Source organism: Phyllobates terribilis, unplaced genomic scaffold, assembly GCF_046119375.1.
Source record: "Phyllobates terribilis strain yellow unplaced genomic scaffold, ASM4611937v1 Scaffold_7__3_contigs__length_470593459, whole genome shotgun sequence".
Lineage (NCBI taxonomy): Eukaryota > Metazoa > Chordata > Amphibia > Anura > Dendrobatidae > Phyllobates > Phyllobates terribilis.
The window spans coordinates 64,987,252-65,010,488 of record NW_027362767.1 but is presented as its reverse complement, the minus strand read 5'-3'; the positions used below and the strand labels follow the sequence as shown (position 1 = coordinate 65,010,488).

Here is a 23,237-nt window from a genome sequence, read left to right as displayed (position 1 = left end):
TTTTTGACCTTCTGCAGACCGCCGGGGGGGGGGACCGCCAGAAAAATGCTCGAGTTTCCCATAGACTTACATTGGGCTCGTTGCTCGGGTCGAGCACCCGAGTATTCCAATGTGCTCGACCCGAGCTTCGAGCACCCGAGCATTTTAGTGCTCGCTCATCACTATAAGTAGATGCTATACTTGAATTCTCCATGATGTAACAATTCCAGAACAATTTGTTCTCATGACTTTCTATTTTTCATTCCTTTGTTTTTCCTCTTGAAAATGTATGAATACTTTGCAAAACTGGTTACTATTCCACTGTCTGTACACAGTCATGTACCAAGGGCAGTGTCAGAGGGTGTAGAGACGCCCCTCCAAATAGTAACACTTGCCTATTTATTCATACATTTCAGGAAAAATAAGAGGAGTGACACAAATAGAGACATGGCAGGAGCTGATTGGCCCTCTATGAAGGGAATGCTTGTAACAGGGCTGTGGAGTCAGTAAGCCAAACCTCCGACTCCTCAATTTCCACGACTCCGACTCCCTCATCCACGGCTCATGTTTAAGTGATAAATTTACTGTAGCACAGATTCATCTCAGCTAAAAGTCTAGACCCTTAGGGTCCGTGCCCACAATGCGTTTTTCAAGCATTTATGCTGCGGAATTTTTGCAGCGTAAACGCTTGGGAAGCGCTTGGTAATCCTTTGCCCATGGTGCCCAATGAAATTCCGCACTTTCAATGCCCATGCTGCGGAATTTTCCGCAGCGTTCTTGATGTGCGGAAAAATCCGCAGCATGTCCATTATTTGTGCGTTTACGCATGCAGAATTGCCATCTACAATGCATTAGAAAACGCAAGGCAATCCCGCATGTGCAAAATGCTTAAAAAACGTGCGAAAAACGCATGTCAAATTCCGCACGCTTTTTTCCGGGGAAGGAGATGCCGAAATGAAGCTGAAATTTTCTGCTTCATTTCTGCATCGTGGGCACATAGCCTTATATCAGGAATAGGACAGACATTTATAGGACATTTCATAACTTTCCCAAATTCTTATGAAAAAATATTCCCCACAAACTGCATTGAACTACTGGACCCAATTTATTATATATTTTAGGAGTCTGAGTCGGTCCATTTTATACCAACTCCACCAAAATGGGCACCGACTTGAACTCCACGACTCCGACTTCACAGCCCTGGTTTGTAAACCAGGATTTTTTGTTACATTTATTTTTTACATTTTTATAAATATTCCCTTTTCACCATGTTGTTTTCATCTATATGTAAAGAAAATTCATAAGTATTGCAATTTTCACACTGACCACTAAGCATTAAGACTCCTACTTCCTGTACAACGACTGATAACTTCTCAATGTGTCATAGATAAAACAAGACCCACCATTCATTGTAGGTGATGTCACAGATCACTTTCTCCTCCTGTACAGTGACTGATAACCTGTGTATATAGTAGATAACACAAGACCCACCATTCACAATAGGTGATGTCACAGCTCACCTCCTCCTCCTCCTGTACAATGACTGATAACACCAGTATATACAGTAGATAACACCGGCTCCAACATTCCCAATAGGTGATGTCACAGCTCACCTCCTCCTCCTCATGTACAATGATTGATAACACTTCTATATACAGTAGATAACACAGGATCCACCATTCACGGTAGGCGGTATCGCAGCTCACCTCCTCTACTCCGGCACACTGGCCTGTGCTCAGATTGTTACATCCTTGGGTAATATTTCTATACAATATACCCAATATGGGCGAATCAGTCTTTGGCTCCATGTGAAGAACAGGAAATATGAGTCTAATATTAGGCCTAGATGCTGATGTCAAAATTGAAACTTTTTTTTTTTTTTAGTGATATGAAAAAAATTTAGAAACACATTTAACATAATAGGTGATTTTGTTTTATGACACATCCCCTGTAAAACATGTAAGGTTTTACTGCTCTGATTTTCATAGCGCTGATTGCAATCTGAATAAAATGAAAAACCAGATTCCCGTTCATGTGGAGCCGTACAACGGCCACTGGGCCAAATGTGCATTAAACGCCAGACTTCCCTTTGATTATAGGCTTTTTGGCTTTTTTCCCTTCTATTCCTGAAGGTGTAATGATGTTTGTGTTGTTCTGACAGGTGAACGTGTATATCCTGGGGAAAACCTTTCTTCTGCTGGCCAGAGAGCTCTGCATTAATGCTCCCGCTATAGGTAACTTTATGACTCACTTTATATCTTTCACTGTGCGGCTCCATTGTAAATGAGGCAATCACTCACGGGAAACATTTCTATTCTTGAACAACCTGTGGCTATGTGGCGCTATAATTCCCAGCATGCATTTCAGTACACAGACGGGTCATTTCCAGCAAACGCATTGATTCTGTAAGCAAGTTGCGAAAAAAAAAAAAGGAAACTGTGGAAGCTGAGTCTACGTGATAGCAGACTGCTGAAATATGTATGACGTATAATAGCCATAGATAAGACATGTTGTTTATGTTCCTGGTTACTGCAGAAATCCTTGAAGTGGAGATTCTGCAGAGAGTGAGGGTAGGTGCACAAACAGCTGATTAAATGCAGAATTTTCTATGACTGTTCCATGGTGTTAAAGTGGATTTACACTGGCCATTTATCATGAACAAATGTTCCTAAGAACGCTCATTTCCCAATAATCGTGCTGTGTAAACAGATTGTCGGTCACTCTAGAAAAGCGCTTAGAAATCAACACTTCCATCGTTCTCAGCAGCACATTGTGTAATCAGGACGTGCTGCCGAGAAGAATGACAGCCTGTGTGCAGTGAACCGATTTTTTGATATGCGCTGCTGATTTAGACACAATCCAAAAGTTCTCAGGAAAAAGTGGTTTAATGTCAATGCGTTTCTGACTCCTTCCTCAGGACAACCACAAAAAAATATTTATTTATTTTTTGTTTTGAGGAAGGAGTCAGACTCTGAAACGCGTTGACATTAAATCACTTTTTCCTGAGAACTTTTGGATTGTTTCTAAATCAGCAGCGCGTATAAAAAAAAAATCCACTCTACTCTGGTATCTCTGAAAACACTTGTGGATATTGCAGCAGCTGACATTTTCACCTCATCTCTGGCTATGTCTCCCTTTCAAGTGAGCTTAAAGGGGTTGTCCACTACTAGGACAATCCCTTCTTGAACTAAATGTTTGGCCCCAATAAAATAAAAAAGCTTATACTCCCCTCCTGTGCCTCCTCTGTTCCAGCGCGGTCGGCACTCGCGGTCCCGGGACTCCCATGCTGTTGTTGTGACACGTGAAGCCGGTATCCAGTCAGCGCTGGCGTCACTGTCTCCACCTTCGGACAAATCAAAAATTAAGGGGGGAATGCTCTCAGACTTCCTCTTCATGTTCAGTTTGACAGAAGGCGGGGACAGTGACGCCAGCTCTGATTGGGTGCTGGCGTCACATGTCACGGCAACAGCACGGGAGCCTCGGGACCGCGAGTGCCAACAACTTGGGAACGGTGCCAGGACGGGAGGTGAGGATAAGCTTTTTTTATTTTATCGGGGCTAAGCGTGGGGTTTGAGAAGGACTTATCCAAGAAGTGGACAACTTCTTTAAACCTTTTCTTCCTCCCTAATTTATTTGGATAAGACCCTATTGTGCATTGCTTTTTTTTTCATTTACTACGTGCAGTGAATGGTACATAACTGATTTTTCTCTGCACATAGTAAATGTGGTAGGTTATTAATTGACCGATAATCAGCAGACAAGCAGCCGATTGGCGGTTGTGAACTACAAAAGTCAGTGGTGTAAATCTGCCCTTAGTTTTTGCATCAGGTACATGGATATCTGCTAACTCCATTCAGGCACGTTGGATTTCAATATATCCCCAATTCGCTTTTCCAATAAGAGATAAGCCACGGGCAGGGGTGTTGTGTCCTCAACATATTCCTATCTACCCATGAAAACAAACATTACCTCTTCTGTGTATGCGCTTCCAGTTGTCAACTGTGCCATATGTTTGATCTGCATTAAACACTGCAGTCTGTGAGCATGTCCAAAGACCTAAAGGGAACCTATAGGGACGATTTTACTTCTCTTAGTACCACAATAATAAAGATAATCCGATGCGTCAGCACTGACAAAATAAAGCTTTGAAGCCTTATGCAAATTAGCCTGGAAGTGCTTTGGGGGCGTACCCGAGCACTTGTAGTATACCAGCTAGCTGCCGAGCTCATTTTTATGTGGTTTTAACTCCCTACCTAGATAGGATGTACATGTAGCAATACATCCCATGTCGGACACAGTATATGGAGCTGCCTCAGAAGCTGAGCCTGCTCAGTACACGGGTAGGTGGTGGTTTTTCTATACAGTCAGCAGTGCACCTACGTCTAACTGCAGCGACTGGACCTCACTCCTATTGCTGCTGTTTAACCATTTTCATTTCTGAGACTGACGGCGGAATTTCAGTGACTATGATCTGTATGGCACTAGTTCTTGCATCCATCGCCCTCACCGGGCCTGCAGCTGGGCTTCATAGAAGATCATAATTTTTAGTATATACTATACTAGGAGTTTAAAAAAAAAGTGTAAGTAAATAAAAATGTAAAAAAAATAATAAAAGTTAACCCTTTTGTCAATACAAAAATGAAGAATAAAATAAAAATATTTAATGTCATTGCGCTTGTGACAGTGTAATCTACAATATAGACCAAAAGTTTGGACACCCCTCATTTAAAGATTTTTCTGTATTTTCATTACTTTGAAAATTGTACATTCACACTGAAGGCATCAAAACTATGAATTAACACATGTGGAATTATATACTTAAAAAAAAAAGTGTGAAACAACTGAAAATATGTCTTGTATTCTAGATTATGCAAAGTAGCCACCTTTTGCTTTGATGACTGCTTTGCACACTTTCCATTCTCTTGATGAGCTTCAAGAGGTAGTCACCGGAAATGGTCTTCCAACAATCCCAGAGCTGCTTAGCACTTGTTGGCCCTTTTGCCTTCACTCTGCGGTCCAGCTCACCCCAAATCATCTGATTTGGGTTCAGGTCTGGTGACTGTGGAGGCCAGGTCATCTGGCGTAGCACCCCATCACTCTACACCTTGGTCAAATAGCCCTTACATAGCCTGGAGGTGTGTTTGGGGTCATTGTCCTGTCGAAAAATAAATGATGGTCCAACTAAACGCAAACCGGATGGAATAGCATGCCGCTGCAAGATGCTGTGGTAGCCATGCTGGTTCAGTATGCCTTCAATTTTGAATAAATCCCCAACAGTGTCACCAGCAAAGCACCCCCACACCATCACACCTCCTCCTCCATGCTTCACGGTGGGAACCAGGCATGTAGAGTCCATCCGTTCACCTTTTCTGCGTCGCACAAAGACACGGTGGTTGGAACCAAAGATCTCAAATTTGGACTCATCAGACCAAAGAACAGATTTCCACTGGTCTAATGTCCAATCCTTGTGTTCTTTAGCCCAAACTTGTCTCTTCTGCCTGTTGTCTGTCCTTAGCAGTGGTTTCCTAGCAGCTATTTTACCATGAAGGCCTGCTGCACAAAGTCTCCTCATAACAGTTGTAGAGATGTGTCTGCTGCTAGAACTCTGTGTGGCATTGACCTGGTCTCTAATCTGAGCTGCTGTTAACCTGCGATTTCTGAGGCTGGTGACTCGGATAAACTTATCCTCAGAAGCAGAGGTGACTCTTGGTCTTCCTTTCCTGGGGCGGTCCTCATGTGAGCCAGTTTCTTTGTAGCACTTGATGGTTTTTGCAACTGCACTTGGGGACACATTCAAAGTTTGCCCAATTTTTCGGACTGACTGACCTTCATTTGTTAAAGTAATGATGGCCACTTGTTTTTTTTTACTTAGCTGCTTTTTTCTTGCCATAATACAAATTCTAACAGTCTATTCAGTAGGACTATCAGCTGTGTATCCACCAGACTTCTGCACAACACAACTGATGGTCCCAACCCCATTTATAAGGCAAGAAATCCCACTTATTAAACCTGACAGGGCACACCTGTGAAGTGAAAACCATTTCCGGTGACTACCTCTTGAAGTTCATCAAGAGAATGCCAAGAGTGTGCAAAGCAGTCATCAAAGCAAAAGGTGGCTACTTTGAAGAACCTAGAATATAAGACATATTTTCAGTTGTTTCACACTTTTTTGTTAAGTATATAATTCCACATGTGTTAATTCATAGTTTTGATGCCTTCAGTGTGAATGTGCAATTTTCATAGTCATGAAAATACAGAAAAATCTTTAAATGAGAAGGTGTGTCCAAACTTTTGGTCTGTACTGTATGAAATTCTAAAGTTAACTTGTAGGGTAAGCGGGGTTTATTGAAACGCCTGAATTGATAATTTTTGGTAATCTTGCATGCCAAAAATATGCCATTAAAAAGCTTTCAAAATGCTGTACGTACCCCAAAAGGGTACCAATAAAAAATACAGCTTTGGACACAAAAAACAAGTCCTCAAATATGTCTTTTAAAGAAGGAAATAGTGGCACAAACCAATATATATATATTTTAACAAAAGTTTGAATTTTTGTTTGACAATTAAAAATGCAAACAAAACTGAGTTTGGTATTGCTGTAATCGCACTGATCTTAACCTGATTGCCATTAAAATAAAACTAAAATGCAGTAGATAAATTTGGAATCGGGGTAGTTTCATATTTTCACCCAGCTGGATTTTTTTTCCCCTCTATTTTTCACTACATTATATGGTAAAACTGCAACTCCTCCCTCAAAAGAAAAAAAAAAAAAATCGGAATAAAAATGATAATAAAAAATGTTGTAGCTCTTGTAAGTTGCGGAGGAAAGAACAAAAGCTCAGAAACAAAAATGTGCTTGGTTGTGAATAGTTTACAGCTTGATTTCTTAATGTTCGCATATGGAATCACTACAGGACAGGTGTCACTCTTTTTGTTGCACTGGGATTTACTCGGCTATACCGCTAGTTTCAGTTGTAAGATAGTCCTGACTGATTCCCTGTAAAAGGATTTTAGTGGATTAGAGAACATGGCTTATTTTTTTCTTACCAGAAACGGCGCCACTCCTTTCCATAGGCTCTGTCTTGTACTGCAGCTCCTCATGGATTGGAGCTGCAGTACCGCACACGACCTGTGGACATATATGCCACTGTGGTTTTCTAATCCTGTACCGCCCCTTTAAATGCCAAAGCAGCAGCATTTTGATTGATAAATATCGATATATTATGGATATTCTCTTTAAATTTCCATAAACACGAGTTAAATTTTCCACCCTGTTTTCCGATAATTTGGAAATCTGATGCAAACCTGCAGCCTCTACTGACGTAAAAGCACAGGAGTGCGGCATTATACTAACCTGATGATTGGCTATGCGCATGTATAATTAGCAAGTGACCCACATACACAGACATGTCTTTTTCTGCTGTTTCCCTGCGCCATAAAACAAGTTATCACTCCGAAAATCTTAAACACAGTCAGAAAGCAGCTTGTAAAACACCAGTACACCCAGGACTCCAAGATTAAAGGAGAGATTATGTTGGTCTGCTGCAATTTCTTAAAGTCATAGCGACTTGCCTTAGTAATGCCAGGGTTTGTCTGCACCACAGGGAAGAGCAGATACAGACCTGCTCAGGTGTTTACAGCAAATCCTCTTATTAATGGGCGTGACGCTCCGCTCTGTTGCACTTTTATTAACATCAGCAGCAGGATTTCCTTTAGAAACAGATTCCGAGTTTAAGGAGGGCATTGGGGTCTGTGCACACGTTGCATTTTTTTCTGTGCAGTTTTTTTTTTCTTTGTTAAAAAAATTGCCGGAATTGCTGTTTTTGTTGAAATTTTTTTTGCAAATAACTGAAGAAAACACGACACAAAGTCTTATTTACAACTGGATAGTGGTAATAAAAATGCCAATTCATCTATGGCAACCCAAGAACTAATGACTTTTTTTAAAAATTTGTTTTTACTGTAAAATTAAATTGCCTAAAACAAAAGAAAAATTATCAGTTTGCTATCGCCGTAATAGCACTGAATACATTTTATGTATCTTTTATAAAGTAACGCAGATTGAATGACGTAATGGCAGAACCCAAACGTTTGTGGCGTTTGTTGTTTTAAACCCTCTATATTATAAATACCCGAAATACAACTTGTTCTGCAAAATTTAAAAAAAAACAACAAAAACAGACAGGTAACTTTAATGGAAAATTTAAGAAAAAAAAAATATTAGTCTTGTAATTTGAGACAACCCCTTCAATTAGCCTTGGGTGACCTGTATTGCTGTGCTTTACCAATAGGGGCGCTGCACTATAAAACAAGGAAAGAAGAAAATTTAGCCTGTTGGGATGTGTTTTCTCAGCAATATGCTATAATGGCCTCTATCGTTGTTGCCTGGCTTAGTCTTAGGAGCTCAGTATGCGAGCGGTTCACTGTTAGTATACGGTAATGGAGGTTTTGTCCTTTTGTTAAACTTCAGCAGAAAAAAGTTAATCTTCCACTCATTGATTGTCCAGCTTTACGTGCGCGGTTAGTGATGTCGTTCCTGTCGCTTAGCAGTATTTGCTTGAATGGTGACGCTGTACTCCACGATCGTGCAGCCGGGCATTTTGTTTGTGGAGCCAGATAATAACATTGACCAAGTACAAATACAGGCCCGGTCAGGTTTCATATGGACATAGCTGACTGCACATGCATTTACAGTAATTTGAGGTTGGCGAAGTAGGGTTGAGTAACTGTAACCATTAAAGCCCCCCCATGGGTGTCTGCCGAATTATGGGTGGACAATGCTCCAGTCGGCAGCAATCGTGCCTGATTCTTCCGTACTCCTGGAGCACTCGTTCTGCCTCATGCTCTTGTGTTCTCTATGAACGAGCTGTTATCAGTCATCTCTGGTGGTAGCTTATCTCCAGGAGAACAAAGGGATGGCCGCCCGAAATCGGACAGAACTCTCCCAGCAATCATCTATTGGGCGGCTCATACACATTAGACTGTTGGCCAAACCCATTGATATCGGTGGGTTTGTCCAACATGAGTCTAATGTGTATGGTGGCCTTAAGTCCCAGAACTAGTGATAAGCCCCCCATACACAATATATAGCTGCCTGCCTAGCGATGGTTTGGCTGAATTTTTTTGGTCTACAGCTGTCTCTCCCGACTCTTCCATATAGAGGAGCGCTCATCTCTAAGTTCTCTTGACAGAGCCACTGCCAGACTCTCAAAAGGATCGGCAGTCGGAAATCAGACATGCTGAATCCTTTTCTCCCGTAACATCAGAAAGTCAGGAGACCCTTAAAAACACTAGACTGTTGGCCCGATACCACTTACATCGCCAGGTTTGGTCCTACTTTAGTCTAATGTGCGTGGGAGCCTTCAAAGGTTGCTCCACTAATATAAAACTAGTGGAGCGACCCTTTAAACTTTATCATGCCTGGAGGTTAACCTGCGATCTTTCTGACAGACATGTGAATCTCAGGACCATACACTGCATATTTATGACATGTAGTTCTTAGCAGGTTAAAGGGGCTTTCTGAGGTTTTAAAAAAATTAAACCAACTAGAGAAAAAGTGAAAAACTAAGGGGCCATGTGAGAAAAAAAAATCACTCTCCTAATGTAATCCCCCAATGTAATTCTCCACCTATATGACTGGTATGAATAGGGGGTGATGTGAGCGGTGACTTAGATCCATCGCATTCTGTTTTCCATTGATGTTCATACATCCACAGCCTGGCGTGTAATAGTAGCTGCGTGATACAGGTTCAGTGTAAGCGGTGCTCGAGCAGAACATCGCAGAGCACTTAAAATGAAAAATCCAAAGCCACCGTTTACTTAGCCTAATTATGTCACGCTCCATTTCCTCCAGTTTTATCACACGTGCCTCTATTTGCAGAATTCTAAAATATCGCGGCCTATCAAGACTTTGATCAGATTTATATCCGATAGAAAATAAACATGTAATTCAACAGTTGTGCTGCCAAATATCTCATTGTGCGCCATTTATCCTGGCCTTTCTAGACGTAATGGAGTTCAAGAGGAATCTATTAGTGAAATATGGCAAAAGCAGATAACTCTTCAATGTATCCATAGTCCTCTATCCAACCAACCCACCGAGAACGTTTTGCTTTGGCGTTCTTCATGCCGATATACATTATTTTTTTTTTTAGTAGTCTGGTGCCCACAAATATTGAAATAATTGTGTGTGTGTGTATGTGTGTATATATATATATATATATATATATATATGTGTATATATGTGTGTGTGTGTATATATATATATATATATATATAATATAATGTGTATATATACACAGTACAGACCAAAAGTTCTCATTTAAAGATTTTTCTGTATTTTCATGACTGAAAATTGTACATTCACACTGAAGGCATCAAAACTATGAATTAACACATGTGGAATTATATACTTAACAAACAAGTGTGAAACAACTGAAAATATGTCTTATATTCTAGGTTCTTCAAAGTAGTCACCTTTTGCTTTGATGACTGCTTTGCACACTCTTGGCATTCTCTTGATGAGCTTCAAGAGGTAGTCACCGGAAATGGTCTTCCAACAATCTTGAAGGAGTTCCCAGAGATGCTTAGCACTTGTTGGCCCTTTTGCCTTCACTCTGCGGTTCAACTCACCCCAAACCATCTTGATTGGGTTCAGGTCTGGTGACTGTGGAGGCCAGGTCATCTGGCGTAGCACCCCATCACTCTCCTTCTTGGTCAAATAGCCCTTACACAGCCTGGAGGTGTGTTTGGGGTCATTGTCCTGTTGAAAAATAAATGATGGTCCAACTAAACGCAAACCGGATGGAATAGCATGCCGCTGCAAGATGCTGTGGTACCCATGCTGGTTCAGTATGCCTTCAATTTTGAATAAATCCCCAACAGTGTCACCAGCAAAGCACCCCCACACCATCACACCTCCTCCTCCATGCTTCACGGTGGGAACCAGGCATGTAGAGTCCATCTGTTCACCTTTTCTGCGTCGCACAAAGACACGGTGGTTGGAACCAAAGATCTCAAATTTGGACTCATCAGACCAAAGCACAGATTTCCACTGGTCTAATGTCCATTCCTTGTGTTCTTTAGCCCAGACAAGTCTCTTCTGCCTGTTGTCTGTCCTTAGCAGTGGTTTCCTAGCAGCTATTTTACCATGAAGGCCTGCTGCACAAAGTCTCCTCATAACAGTTGTAGAGATGTGTCTGCTGCTAGAACTCTGTGTGGCATTGACCTGGTCTCTAATCTGAGCTGCTGTTAACCTGCGATTTCTGAGGCTGGTGACTCGGATAAACTTATCCTCAGAAGCAGAGGTGACTCTTGGTCTTCCTTTCCTGGGGCGGTCCTCATGTGAGCCAGTTTCTTTGTAGCGCTTGATGGTTTTTGCAACTGCACTTGGGGACACTTTCAAAGTTTTCCCAATTTTTCGGACTGACTGACCTTCATTTCTTAAAGTAATGATGGCCACTCGTTTTTCTTTACTTAGCTGTTTTTTTCTTGCCATAATACAAATTCTAACAGTCTATTCAGTAGGACTATCAGCTGTGTATCCACCAGACTTCTGCACAACACAACTGATGGTCCCAACCCCATTTATAAGGTAAGAAATCCCACTTATTATACCTGACAGGGCACACCTGTGAAGTGAAAACCATTTCCGGTGACTACCTCTTGAAGCTCATCAAGAGAATGCCAAGAGTGTGCAAAGCAGTCATCAAAGCAAAAGGTGGCTACTTTGAAGAACCTAGAATATAAGACATAGTTTCAGTTGTTTCACACTTTTTTGTTAAGTATATAATTCCACATGTGTTAATTCATAGTTTTGATGCCTTCAGTGTGAATGTACAATTTTCATAGTCATGAAAATACAGAAAAATCTTTAAATGAGGTGTGTCCAAACTTTTGGTCTGTACAGTGTCTGTGTGTGTGTGTGTGTGTGTGTGTATATATATATATATATATATATATATATATATATATATATATATATATATATATATATATATATATATATATATATATATATATATATATATATATATATATATTAGTTATAGTGGCGGTAGTTGGCGTATCAATAAGACCTGCTGCGAATAAGACAGCTACGACAGAATGTCAATGTGTAAGTGAAATAGATAAAATGAATTTGCGCTGGGCTAATTGACTAAAGAGGAAATGGAAGGATTGGATAAAATAAATACTATATTTTATTAATAAAAATCAATATATTAAAAATTCGATGATCAGAGGAAGGGGGTATATCTAGTAATGGTTATGATGGATTTTCTCCTCAAATGAATGGATTGATAGATGAGTAGATATAGTGGGTTCCTGATTAGAACCTTTTTATAGGTCATCCCCTAGTAGGAAAGAAACAAAGTTGGCTTACCTATTCATATATCAGCTAGACATTCATTGAGGGATATTTGATCACCAGACCAGATGAATAAGATATCATCAATAAAGCGTTGCCAGCGGACCAGGTTCGCGCGTAGTGCCCCACCTGGGTAGATGGTGGGGCCTTCCCACCTGCCAATGTATAGGTTAGCATAACTAGGCGCAAACCTGGTCCCTATGGCAGTGCCCTACCGCTGGATGTAGTAGCTGAATGAATTTATAGCTGATATGAATAAAAATGACTTTTATTTAAACTTCACCTCCAGCACGAGTACCCAAGCAATTAATTTCCTAGACCTAAATATTTACATCGAAGATGGTCATATATGCACCTGTACATATACGAAACCCACCGACGCAAACAGCTACATATCTATCGACAGCTGCCATCTTCCCAGCTGGCTCCTGAATGTACCCCGTGGCCAACTCATGAGGCTACATCGTAACTGTTCAAAAGCTCAGGACTTCGAGGAAGAAGCTGACACTCTAATTAATAAATTATTGGAGAAAGGTTACGATCCACAATTTCTCAAAGCCGCTAAGGACAGCGTGATAGATATACCATGAGGAATATTCCTAGTTAACCACTCCAAAATAAACCAGGAAACAAAGGAGAAATACCGTTGATGTTCCTATCATCACGCCATTTAATTCTAATACACATTTATTCAGAAAAATAGTGAAAAGACACTGGAGTATCTTAAAAGACGACAGTCATAGGTGACCAGATACCACAAAATCCCAGATTTATTTTTAAAAGGGCATGTAATCTAGGTAACATCATTGTTCCTACAATACATAACCACCCAAGACAAAATACCGCATTTACCCCTTTTACTAAAGATGTGGTAGGTTTTTTCCCTACAAAAAATGTAAGGTATGTAAAATTTTACATACCCAAAATCAAAAAGTCATCAAAAAACGAGAAATTGAATACCAAATCTCAGACTTTATTACCTGCTCTACCAAAAGGGGTGATTTTTGCCCTAAAGTGCCCTTGTGAGAAAATTTATAAAGGACGCACATAACGTCCCATGAATAAAAGAATAAGTGAACATCTCTGCAACATTAATAATACATTTAACGGTCATCCCCTCTCTAAACACTTCACAGAGAAACACAAGGATTCTACTCTAGGTATACAGGTGATGGGTATACAAATGGTTCACAAACACTGGTGCCAAGGTGACTATTTTAAGCAAATGTCTCATGCTGAAAGCAATTGGATTTTTAAATTGGACACCTTGAGACCTAAAGGGTTTAACAGTGAAATTGAGCTCTTTGCCTTTAATGAGTGATCACCTGACAAAGGAAACCGTTTAGTTTCTGAAACGCGTTAGTTTGTGGTCCAAACCAGCCTCCGTACTTGTGCAAGTCACGTGTCCATCACGTGCCACGACGTCACGCAGGTCCTAGCCGGACCAGTGCAAGCGCGCTTCCCACCAGGAAACCGTGAGGAGTGTGAGTCACCGGTTGGCACTTCTCACACACAGGATTCTGCTTTGGCTCCCGCTCTATGGACTCAATGCAGGTCATTCTTACTGCTACAGCACAATCCCAGCAGGCTGAGGACACGGCGCCTCACCCCTACGCCATCGCAATAACACAGACATACTCACCACGTGCCCCCCACGCAGCAACGACGTATTGAGCACTGCCTTTTGCTCTAACTAAGTGGAACCAGGACTCCAATCAGTAGCACTGTTTCCCTCTATCATGGGGCATCTCATCAGTATACGCTACATTGGCAGCACCACCCTCTCTGGTCCTGTTTTACGTGGTCCCTACTCTGCTGGACCAGTTCATGTGCATTCTGCACTCCAGCAGTAATTTAAGGCTCATCTTTATCAGCCCTATACACCTGGAGGCCGCCGTATAGGTACCACAGCAGGTATCAGTGTTATCAACACCAGTCTGCATCACTCTGCTGTTCTCTTACCGTGGCCCAGGGAACATCATCTACACCAATACTCCAGTATCTCTCTCACCCACCAATACCAGGTAACCAACCACCTTATAGGGCACAAGTCACACCTAAACCACCCTTCTTGGCGTTACTTTCTTCTAACTTTATCTGGCTTCAGTGCTATCCAGCCATCATTTCACCGACCAATCAACTACTCTGCGCTGAACGTTCCCCTCGTACCTACCAGGTATCGATAGTGAACTCACTTACCTAATGACTAGGTAAGCCAACTTTCTTTCTTTTCTACTAGGGGATGACCTATAAAAAGGTTCTTAGTAGGAAACCCTCTACATCTGCTCATCTATCTATCCATTCATCAGAGGAGAAACTCCATCATAACCACTACTAGATATACCCCCTCCCTCTGATCATCGTATTTTTAAGATATTTATTTTTATTAATAAAATATTGTATTTATTTTATCCAATCCTTCTATTTCCTCTTTAGTCAATTAGCCCAGCGCAAATTCATTTTATCTAAATAGTGAAATAAGTGTACAGCGGGTTAGACTTTTTATGACATGGAAGATTGTGTATTATATACTTCTGTTTATACTGTGGCATACATGGAAGGTATAAGTGAAGATACCTCCTGACGTACGCTGCATACTGCAATGTGAATAGACTGTTAGAGTAACTAAACGTTTGCTGTTATATTTTATATTTTGTTCTCTTAATTGCAAGTAGACCAGTGGGAGTCTGGATCCTGAGACCCACAAAAATCGCTCACAACGCTTGGAGAGCTGTACAGGAAACAGGAGCGCGCACAGAGGGGGGAATGGATGCAGTAGAAATAGACTTTTGATTGCATCTGTATGCTAGCTGTGCACCTCTGGCTGCGTTGACTAGTCATTGCTTGGAGGTCTTAGAAACCAGACCCCCACCAATCTACTTGCAATTAAGAGAACAGCATATGAAAAATAAGCGCTTAGGTACTCTTTAACACTATTGGTTAGACACAGTTGGTGGTGTGCTTCACATGGTGAAGTCGGGAGGAGAATTCGTCAGGCAGCGGTTCTTCTCCAGTGTTGTCTGATGCATTTGGCCCTCGAGCGCCATTCTCTAATGACACAGTCCTAAACACGTGCCCATCCTCACGGTGTCTGTCACCCTTACCGCTTTGTCCTCCTTAGATTTCTTTTTTAAAGAAACTGTCAAGCCCCTATCCATATGAAATGATGTCCCTTGATTAGCTCATGAGTGGGCAGAATTGACCAGCTTGACTTAATTTTCCTAACGGAGATATTGCAAGAGACATTAAGTATTAGATGGTGCCAACTGAAAGTAATGGCCCAAGCCCGGGTCCTCCAGCGCTGTCCCCAAATATCCCTGCATCAGGTCTAATTTTTTGGGATTTTCTTAGAATTGCACGGGTTACATAATTATTCTCAGGCATTGTTTTGACTTTTAGGACATTGCTCCAAAGGAAGAAGTGCTCTTTACAGCAGCTCTCCACCGTCAGTTTCATAGGGAATGGGGCAGAAAACTCTTTAAGTGGGCCATGCATGAAATTCAATACTATTATAATAAGTAATGCAGTGCTTTTGAAGAAGCGTAGAATATTCCTAGTGTCAGGTGTGCCTATTGGTTTTTCCACTTGTGATTTAGAGGCAAATGTTTTTTGTCCAAATAGATCTAATGTTCCATGACAACTGGTTACTTAGTTAAATTGCTAGCATTTAATATCTACTGTATGCCCCAAAAAATGCTGTGTAATGTGCTCATCCACAACAATGTTTTGAATACAATGTTGTAAAACTTGATTACCAGGAAGTTCACCACCAGAATTATCTTTAGTTCAGTTTCGCAATTTAAAAATTCAATTTGGCAAATTTCTAGCATATAAAGACCCATGCCTCCTATTTCTGCGTGTCCTTTATGAACAGGACACCTCAGATGGCTCAGATTATCTCACAGGAAAGCAAAAGGGTCGGCATTGAAAACAAAAGGGTCGGCATTGAAAACAAAAGGGTCGGCATTGAAAACAAAAGGGTCGGCATTGAAAACAAAAGGGTCGGCATTGAAAACAAAAGGGTCGGCATTGAAAACAAAAGGGTCGGCATTGAAAACAAAAGGGTCGGCATTGAAAACAAAAGGGTCGGCATTGAAAACAACTTGTTTTATGCTTCTTTCTCCCCTGAGATGATCTGTCAGGAAAGATTTTTGGTCATTCTCGCTGAAATTGGAGGAGGTTTCCAAGTAAATGCCCCCTTCATAATTAGATGAAAGTCAACTAAACCCAATTGTCTTATCTGAAGTGTATGGCAGCCTTCCAATGATATCGGTGCAGAAAAGCATCAGACAGTTGGATTTTCAGTGCCTGATCCTTTTTGCTTTTAGGAGAGATAAAACCAGCAGTAGCTTTCTCCTCTCCCCAAGAGCTTATACTGTGGGGAAATCTGGAGTCAGTCTTGTATCTAATGTGTATGATTAGCTTTAGCGACTCCTTTCTGTTTCCTAAATGTAACCTAATGAGATTTTTGAACACTTTCCGTAGTCAGCTCTGTTAGTAAATTTCTCTATAGCCTCATTCTGCATCCTCATATTAATTATTAACTAGTTCAAGACCGGGTACCATTTTACTCCGTCCCTAACATTTTTGCCTGTTTTATCACAGTACATCGGGCTTCATTTTAATTTTTTGCTGATATTGGGGAAATTGTAAATACAAAAAATTATCTATTTTTTTTTACCTTTTTTTTTTTTATTTGGACATATTTTTTTTCTTAATGGAGCAGGGCTAGAAACATCAATTTGGACTGTCAGGTTTTTGGTTTTTAGTCTTGTTTTATTTTTTCACTTATTTCACACTTTAAAGACCTTTAGGGGGCTTTTTAACATTAATATATTCTTTTCATTGCTGATTTTCCCTGTAACTGGGGTTGGTTTTATTAGCCCAAGTTACAGTGGAAATTCAGACTCCTGGATGCATAGCGGAGCTGACTAGGTCTCTTAAGACCCAGCAACTCCTGTTGCCTCCTTACACCCAGTGATCACATTATTGCTGGGTCCAGAGGAGGAAGCATTGTCAGTGCTTCCTAATCTGTATACAATGATCAAGCTAACATACATGGCAATAAACCAGGTTTTCCTTTTCTGTGGGGAGTCTGACTTATCCCAAACCCACACCTGCATAATCTGGTGCAAGTTGCTTACCATACATTGACGTTTTATACTGTCAGTGCAGAGTAAAGGGTGGACTGACGTTTATAGTCTACGGACTGTCCAGAAGTAATTAAGGTGCCGGGATCACTGATTTTATGACGCTGGCATACACAAATAATACATAGACTCATGCACATGATGCACTGAATAGAAACAAACCTTGACCAATCAAATATATAGGACGTACAGAAACGCATAAATGACATAGACCAGGCAGATGTGGGTATAAGTAAAAATCTTTTATGTAACATATTTAATCGCTGCTCCTCTGTTGAGCAAGCTAAATTTTACCAAGTTATCTATATACAAAATAAATGCACATTATGTGCAGATTTTTTTACCATTTCCCCTGCATGGAGCAGTTTTAATAATTCAAATAGATTATAAATAAATAAAATAAGATTAAACTCTAAAAGCAATCCTTCAGGTGGATTTTCGACAGCCCGTTTGTTACATTCCATACCGTTTACAAGGACAGATTTACCCTTCACCCTTTTTCAGTGCATGGCAGGACAACCAGGGAGTGGAAAAAGGGGCGAGCTATCGTGTTTTGCCGGCCGCTCTAGGAAAAAAAAAAAAAAAAAAAAGAGTCGTCGGTGTGCTTTAGCAGTAGTCTGGAGGTGAAACGCGTCATGCATAAAAGATCAGCTCTGGAATTTGCCCCCCTTGTACACCAGTCCCGTTGGTACTGTCCGATGAGCACTGAAACTGGAAAGTCACTTTTCCGCACTGCACTTCCGTCATGCCCTCTTGCCCAAAGTAACTGAGCTCGTTGCCGTCCAGGATGGCACTGACTGTGTAAAATGTGTCCTGCTCCACCTGCACGGGGTGCTCAAACCAGACGGAAAAAGTGTTACTACAACCATCGGAGACAAATTTAGTCAGATTTTGAGCAAGGACGACCCCTTGCCTTTTCAGTTCAATTTTGACACTATATTCTGCTTTGCCACAGCTCGATCCATAAAGCCCAAGTCCCGCTATAAATATCCTTTTGTCTACCGCAAACTGGATGCTGTCGCAACGTCCCCTGTATCTCCACTGGTTACTGCGGTAGGCCGAAGACTGGAATCTGTGGCATCTCTGAGGTGCAAGACCCTTCCTTTTAACGAGCGGGAACTCTAGCTGGGGTTTGTTAGCAGCCGTGTACCACAAGAATATACTGCGCGTCTCCTCCAAGGTTAAAATGTCCGACTGGGCAGCTCCATTGGCAAATTCCTCTAAAGTCATGGTGGGAATCCGTACCAAGTACAATGCTTTTCCCAGTACATTCCTCCTGTTTGTAGGCGTCACCGGCAGGCCTTGTCGTTTGCATTCGGCCTCTGCCCATTTCAAAACCGCTTCGAATACAACGTCTTCTTTAGTGTTAAGCGTTTCCCGGGTCACGATAATCTCTAGGGTGGGAAGATCAATCTCACAGAAGCCCTCTGACTTCAGCGCCAATTCAGCCTGCGCATCAATCACTTCCCAGCAACGCAAAGTCAGATCCGGCTCCTCGAAGAGGCGGCTTTGAGAAAGTAAGACGCATGCGTTTTTAGCCTCTAGGCTTGTCTCAAGAAAGTTCACACAGGCCTTGGCCAACGCTGGTACAATATACTTCTTGGCAGCATAGAGCGTTGCAAGCACAGTGTCCGCTTCCAGGTCAATTTCGTCGCTATACAAGTACCTAAGGAAAGCAAGAACAAGAGTCAAATATTTGCACAAAAAAATTCTCTAATTTAAAATTTGCAAATTTTTTTTTTCAGTTCCTGGTAACGACTGTGCTCGTTACATAAGAAGTCAAAGCTTTTTTTTGTGGTTTTTCGAGAACGGCTATTTTACCAACCGTTCTGAGAGCGAGCCATTAATGCCAGTCAGAATTATGCATATTTTATAAGCTTTCATGTTTGCTGCCGTATTTCTTTTCCAATTCTTTAATGACCCCACTTACTTTAAAAGGATTAAAAAAGCAGCAGGTTCCACATCCGGGATATGGATTTCAGATTTGACCTCCGCTAGATCTCCATAAAACATAGCATAAAACACCGAGCTCCCAACGGCCAAAATATACTGGAAATAAACAAGAAAAATATATCAAATTTTTAATTTTGCAAATAAAAAAAAAAGACAATTTATATTTTTCACAATTTTTGTTTGAAGGGAAAGGTTCAACGTACCTTGTGAGCAGGGACTTTCTTGCAGGCCCCAATTGGCCCCACAATGAAGTGCACATCAGCCATTAGCTCGTTGTTAAACATCAGTGCATTCCTAAAGGGAGAATATATACATATATATTTAGCCGGAAGAGCTCAACAAGAATACTCCAGTCTAAATCCAACTACAAAGGCCGACGCGAGCGTCTCTAATTGAAGTGGCCTTCCCTTTCTATGTAAATGACGGGATGAAAGAGATGACACATCCTTTTCATGGGCGTACAAGAAAGGTCTGCTCATTTTAATCTGCGAGATTTCACCTTTTGTCAAAATTTCGCTGCAGCCTGTTTGTCTCCTACGTTTGTCAGCTGCCTCGTACCGGTCTTATATGGGTTAATCATGCTAATCTGAGGGATTTTCCTGAGGATTCATAGAAATTCTCAATGGCTTTACTTTAGATTACTGGAAATAAAATCTAAGATAACATAGCTTTGCCTGGAAAGCATTTTTTTTTAATGCATTCGTCTATGCAGAGAGTCAAGTGAGCAGAAGTGATGCTATCAACTAGCTTCTTGCCTAATATAATAAATTGACTGCATAACTCTTAATGCAAGAATATGGGCAATGAAGACCCTGGAAACGGCAAATCTTCCTGTATGATCACAATATTTGTTGCAATACATAAAACCGAAATCTAACATGATCTATGGTGTGCACCGTTCCCAACCACAGAAACGACGACTTCATGGTGAGCACAGAACGAACCAGAAGATCCCCTGCCATATTCACATTCATGCAACTGGGTGATCTATTAAAATTGTGACAGTGGCAGAAAAAAAAGGTACTTAAGATCAATGGCTGTGCAACAATCCATGGTGGTGAATGGGTTGGTCTCTTAAGCTTGTCAAGACATCAACAAGAAAAATCCATCTCCCATAGTTTTCTGTTATAGGAGAGTGGTTTAGTATTGCAGAAAGAGCTCTACTTGCGTGATTTGACCCAGTGCCGTTCTGGTTGGTCCTGACAGCTCTGCAGTGAGGAATCCCCCTATCTATATCACAATGCTTAAACCATGTCCTGTTCCTGCTGATGCTCGTAGCAGATTAGCAATGGCTGAGTGCATGAGCTGCTTGCTAACTCCGTGCAGCGTCGGTGGGGGATGCCTGTCAGCTGAATACGTGCAGGACCTGCATATGGGACCAACGGCTTCAGCTCGTCTTAGAGTATTTGCATTGACTAGCGATTATGTCTGTTGCTCACTTCTATTGTCTATTACGATAAGGTCGAAGTAAGCTCTTTTCTAAACTCCTCAGTCCCATACAGTATTTAATATGGCATTGGACCAGTGGTGGTCTGACCTACATATTAGGTAGCTAGGATAATATACGAGAAAGCATAGCTCTGGTATCCTAAGGAAGACGATCTATACTTGCACCAAGTAAAGGATAAATTATGTATCTGCAGTTTGATAGATACCCTTATGATTGCACCATCATGGGTTGTTAAGCCCAGTGTCTATATGTCCATCTATGACACTTAAGTGCAAACCTGGCATAAGGATTAGCTAGATCTGTGGCTGCTGTCCTGTCGGGAGGCAATAGCCTTATCTTAGCAGTGTTCGTATGTTATAACCCTGTTACTGCGGTGTCATTGGCACGCATGGTTGCTGCATCAGCCTCTGCGACCCCTGTGCGTGCACTGCCAGGCTCGTCTACCTTTACGGTGCACTGCCAGGCTCGGGTACCTTTTACAGTGCACTGCCAGGCTTGGGTACCTTTGACTATGGTGCACTGCCATTCTCTGGTACCTTTGACTACAGTGCACTGCCAGACTCGTCTACCTTTGACTACGATGCACTGCCAGGCTAGTCTACTTTTGACTATGGTGCACTGCCAGGCTAGTCTACCTTTGACTATGATGCACTGCCAGGCTCATCTACCTTTGACTATGGTGCACTGCCAGGTTTGTCTACCTTTGACTATGGTGTACTGCCAGGCTCATCTACCTTTGACTATGGTGCACTCCCATTCTCTGGTACCTTTGACTACGGTGCAATGCCAGGCTCATCTACCTTTGACTATGGTGCACTGCCAGGCTCAGGTACCTTTTGACTACGGTGCACTGCCTGCCAGGCTCGGGTACCTTTGACTGTGGTGTACTGCAAGGCTCGTCTACCTTTGACTACGAGGCTGGACTCTTCTGCAGTTGCAGTCGGTACCCCCCCCCCCATCCTCTATGACTTCAAATAATGACTGCAGTATCCTGCGATTGCCCTGAAAAGTTACAGTTCCCTTGTGCATGCACATTGGTTGCTCTCGGCTCGTCTAGGATTGACCTATGGGTGCCAGGCCGGCTGCAGGGGGCACTGTGCTCACCTCTCCCTCAGGGTCGGGTGGAAGGACTGCCAGTTGGTGCTCTCGATGTTGTTGTTGTTCAGGTTCTGCAGCTGCGGTGGTGGCGGTGCGTTCTGCTGGATCTGGAGGGCGTTCTTCTTGGCGGTGACCGCAGCAGCGTTATTACTGTTGGCAATATTCGTGTTTGCACTAGCAGGGTAAAGCTCTGCAGCCATCTTCCTCTTGAGAGCCAGAGGCACTATCTCATAGCATGCTTGCACCTTGCCGTTAGCCCGGGCGCTCTTTTTAGACTTCTTTAAGGTCTCTGGAAGCAGAAGAAAGAAAGTCAAACACTTCATGATCCTGCCATTCAGGCAGCCTGGGTCTAGTGGCATGGGCAAGGGGAAAAAACTAGCAGGAGCTCCTCTTTTGTACGCATGAATCACGGACGCTGTGATTTAACTTCCAAAGTCACCAGGATTAAATTCGTCCATAAGCAAAAAGAGAAAAACACCATGCAGTTATGTAATCGACCTCGGTGACGTGCACGCCAATACAATCCACGGGGAGCAGTCACAAGCTGCTGCACCCATAGGGGAAAGTAAACAAAATGCCCGGTTACCAGCTGCTCCGGCGGTCTATGTTATATCCAGGGCTCCTCTGGGTGCAGCAGGCAGAAGTTTCTTGCACGCACCCTATTCCTTTGCTGCCTGCCATGCATTATAAGGATGGTTTGGTGGCCAGTGTGGGTGCACCAGCTGCCAGTGGTGCAGCTTTTGTGTATGCTGGCATATGCATAGCACTGGGGATAGGAGACAAGAATAGAGAGGCGCCTCCTCCCCCACCTCTCTCCAGTGTGTGCTGCTGGCTTCAGGCTCTACGTGTAGATGTGGAGAGAATTGGGCAAGGCTTGAGCTCAAATAGCAAGCTGGGGCTGCTGACGTCACGAGGCTAGGAGCCAATCGCAGGGTAGAGTCCTTGCCATTCACAGCAGCCCTTGCACCAACAAGCCTCTGTGTGTGCAGCTTAGCCTGGGAGAGAGGTGGGAGGACTCTGTAACCTCCCTCCCTCCATCACACAATATGTCATTCTTCTGTACTCCCACCCAAAGCCCCTGATCATCAATCCAAGTGCACAGGATAAACCCATAAAAAAGGAAGGGGATGCACTCTGCATGGGCAAAGTGCAGAAAAAGCAGCATATACTGACCTCTGAGAACCAGCGAAACATCCAGCAGAACTCAGCACAATGCATAGAGTTCATACGTGCAAAAGAA

General features: G+C 42.2%; 2 protein-coding genes across 6 annotated transcripts in view; one reads left to right on the top strand and one right to left on the bottom strand.

The window, feature by feature from the left end:
- BRF1 (BRF1 general transcription factor IIIB subunit) overlaps window positions 1–23,237 on the top strand; it is a 250,484-nt gene that overhangs the window by 75,797 nt on the left and 151,450 nt on the right. Inside the window, exon 5 of the mRNA XM_073638665.1 lies at window positions 2,141–2,213. Within this exon, the coding sequence (XP_073494766.1) occupies window positions 2,141–2,213 (73 nt within the window). The remainder of the gene's footprint in view (window positions 1–2,140; window positions 2,214–23,237) is intronic.
- Window positions 1–23,237, bottom strand: part of BTBD6 (BTB domain containing 6) — a 29,965-nt gene that overhangs the window by 6,132 nt on the left and 596 nt on the right. The window contains exons 1-5 of one of the 5 annotated variants that reach the window (XM_073638667.1): window positions 22,584–22,876; window positions 22,004–22,286; window positions 19,653–19,743; window positions 19,427–19,545; window positions 17,724–19,162 (exon numbers count right to left, since the gene is read on the bottom strand). In XM_073638667.1, coding sequence (XP_073494768.1) covers window positions 18,130–19,162; window positions 19,427–19,545; window positions 19,653–19,743; window positions 22,004–22,197 — 1,437 coding nt within the window. In that variant the 5' untranslated portion in view covers window positions 22,198–22,286; window positions 22,584–22,876 and the 3' untranslated portion in view covers window positions 17,724–18,129. Of the gene's footprint in view, window positions 1–17,723; window positions 19,163–19,426; window positions 19,546–19,652; window positions 19,744–22,003; window positions 22,878–23,237 lie in introns of those variants that run through there. The other 4 variants (XM_073638669.1, XM_073638668.1, XM_073638666.1 and 1 more) reach the window with 4 other exon arrangements.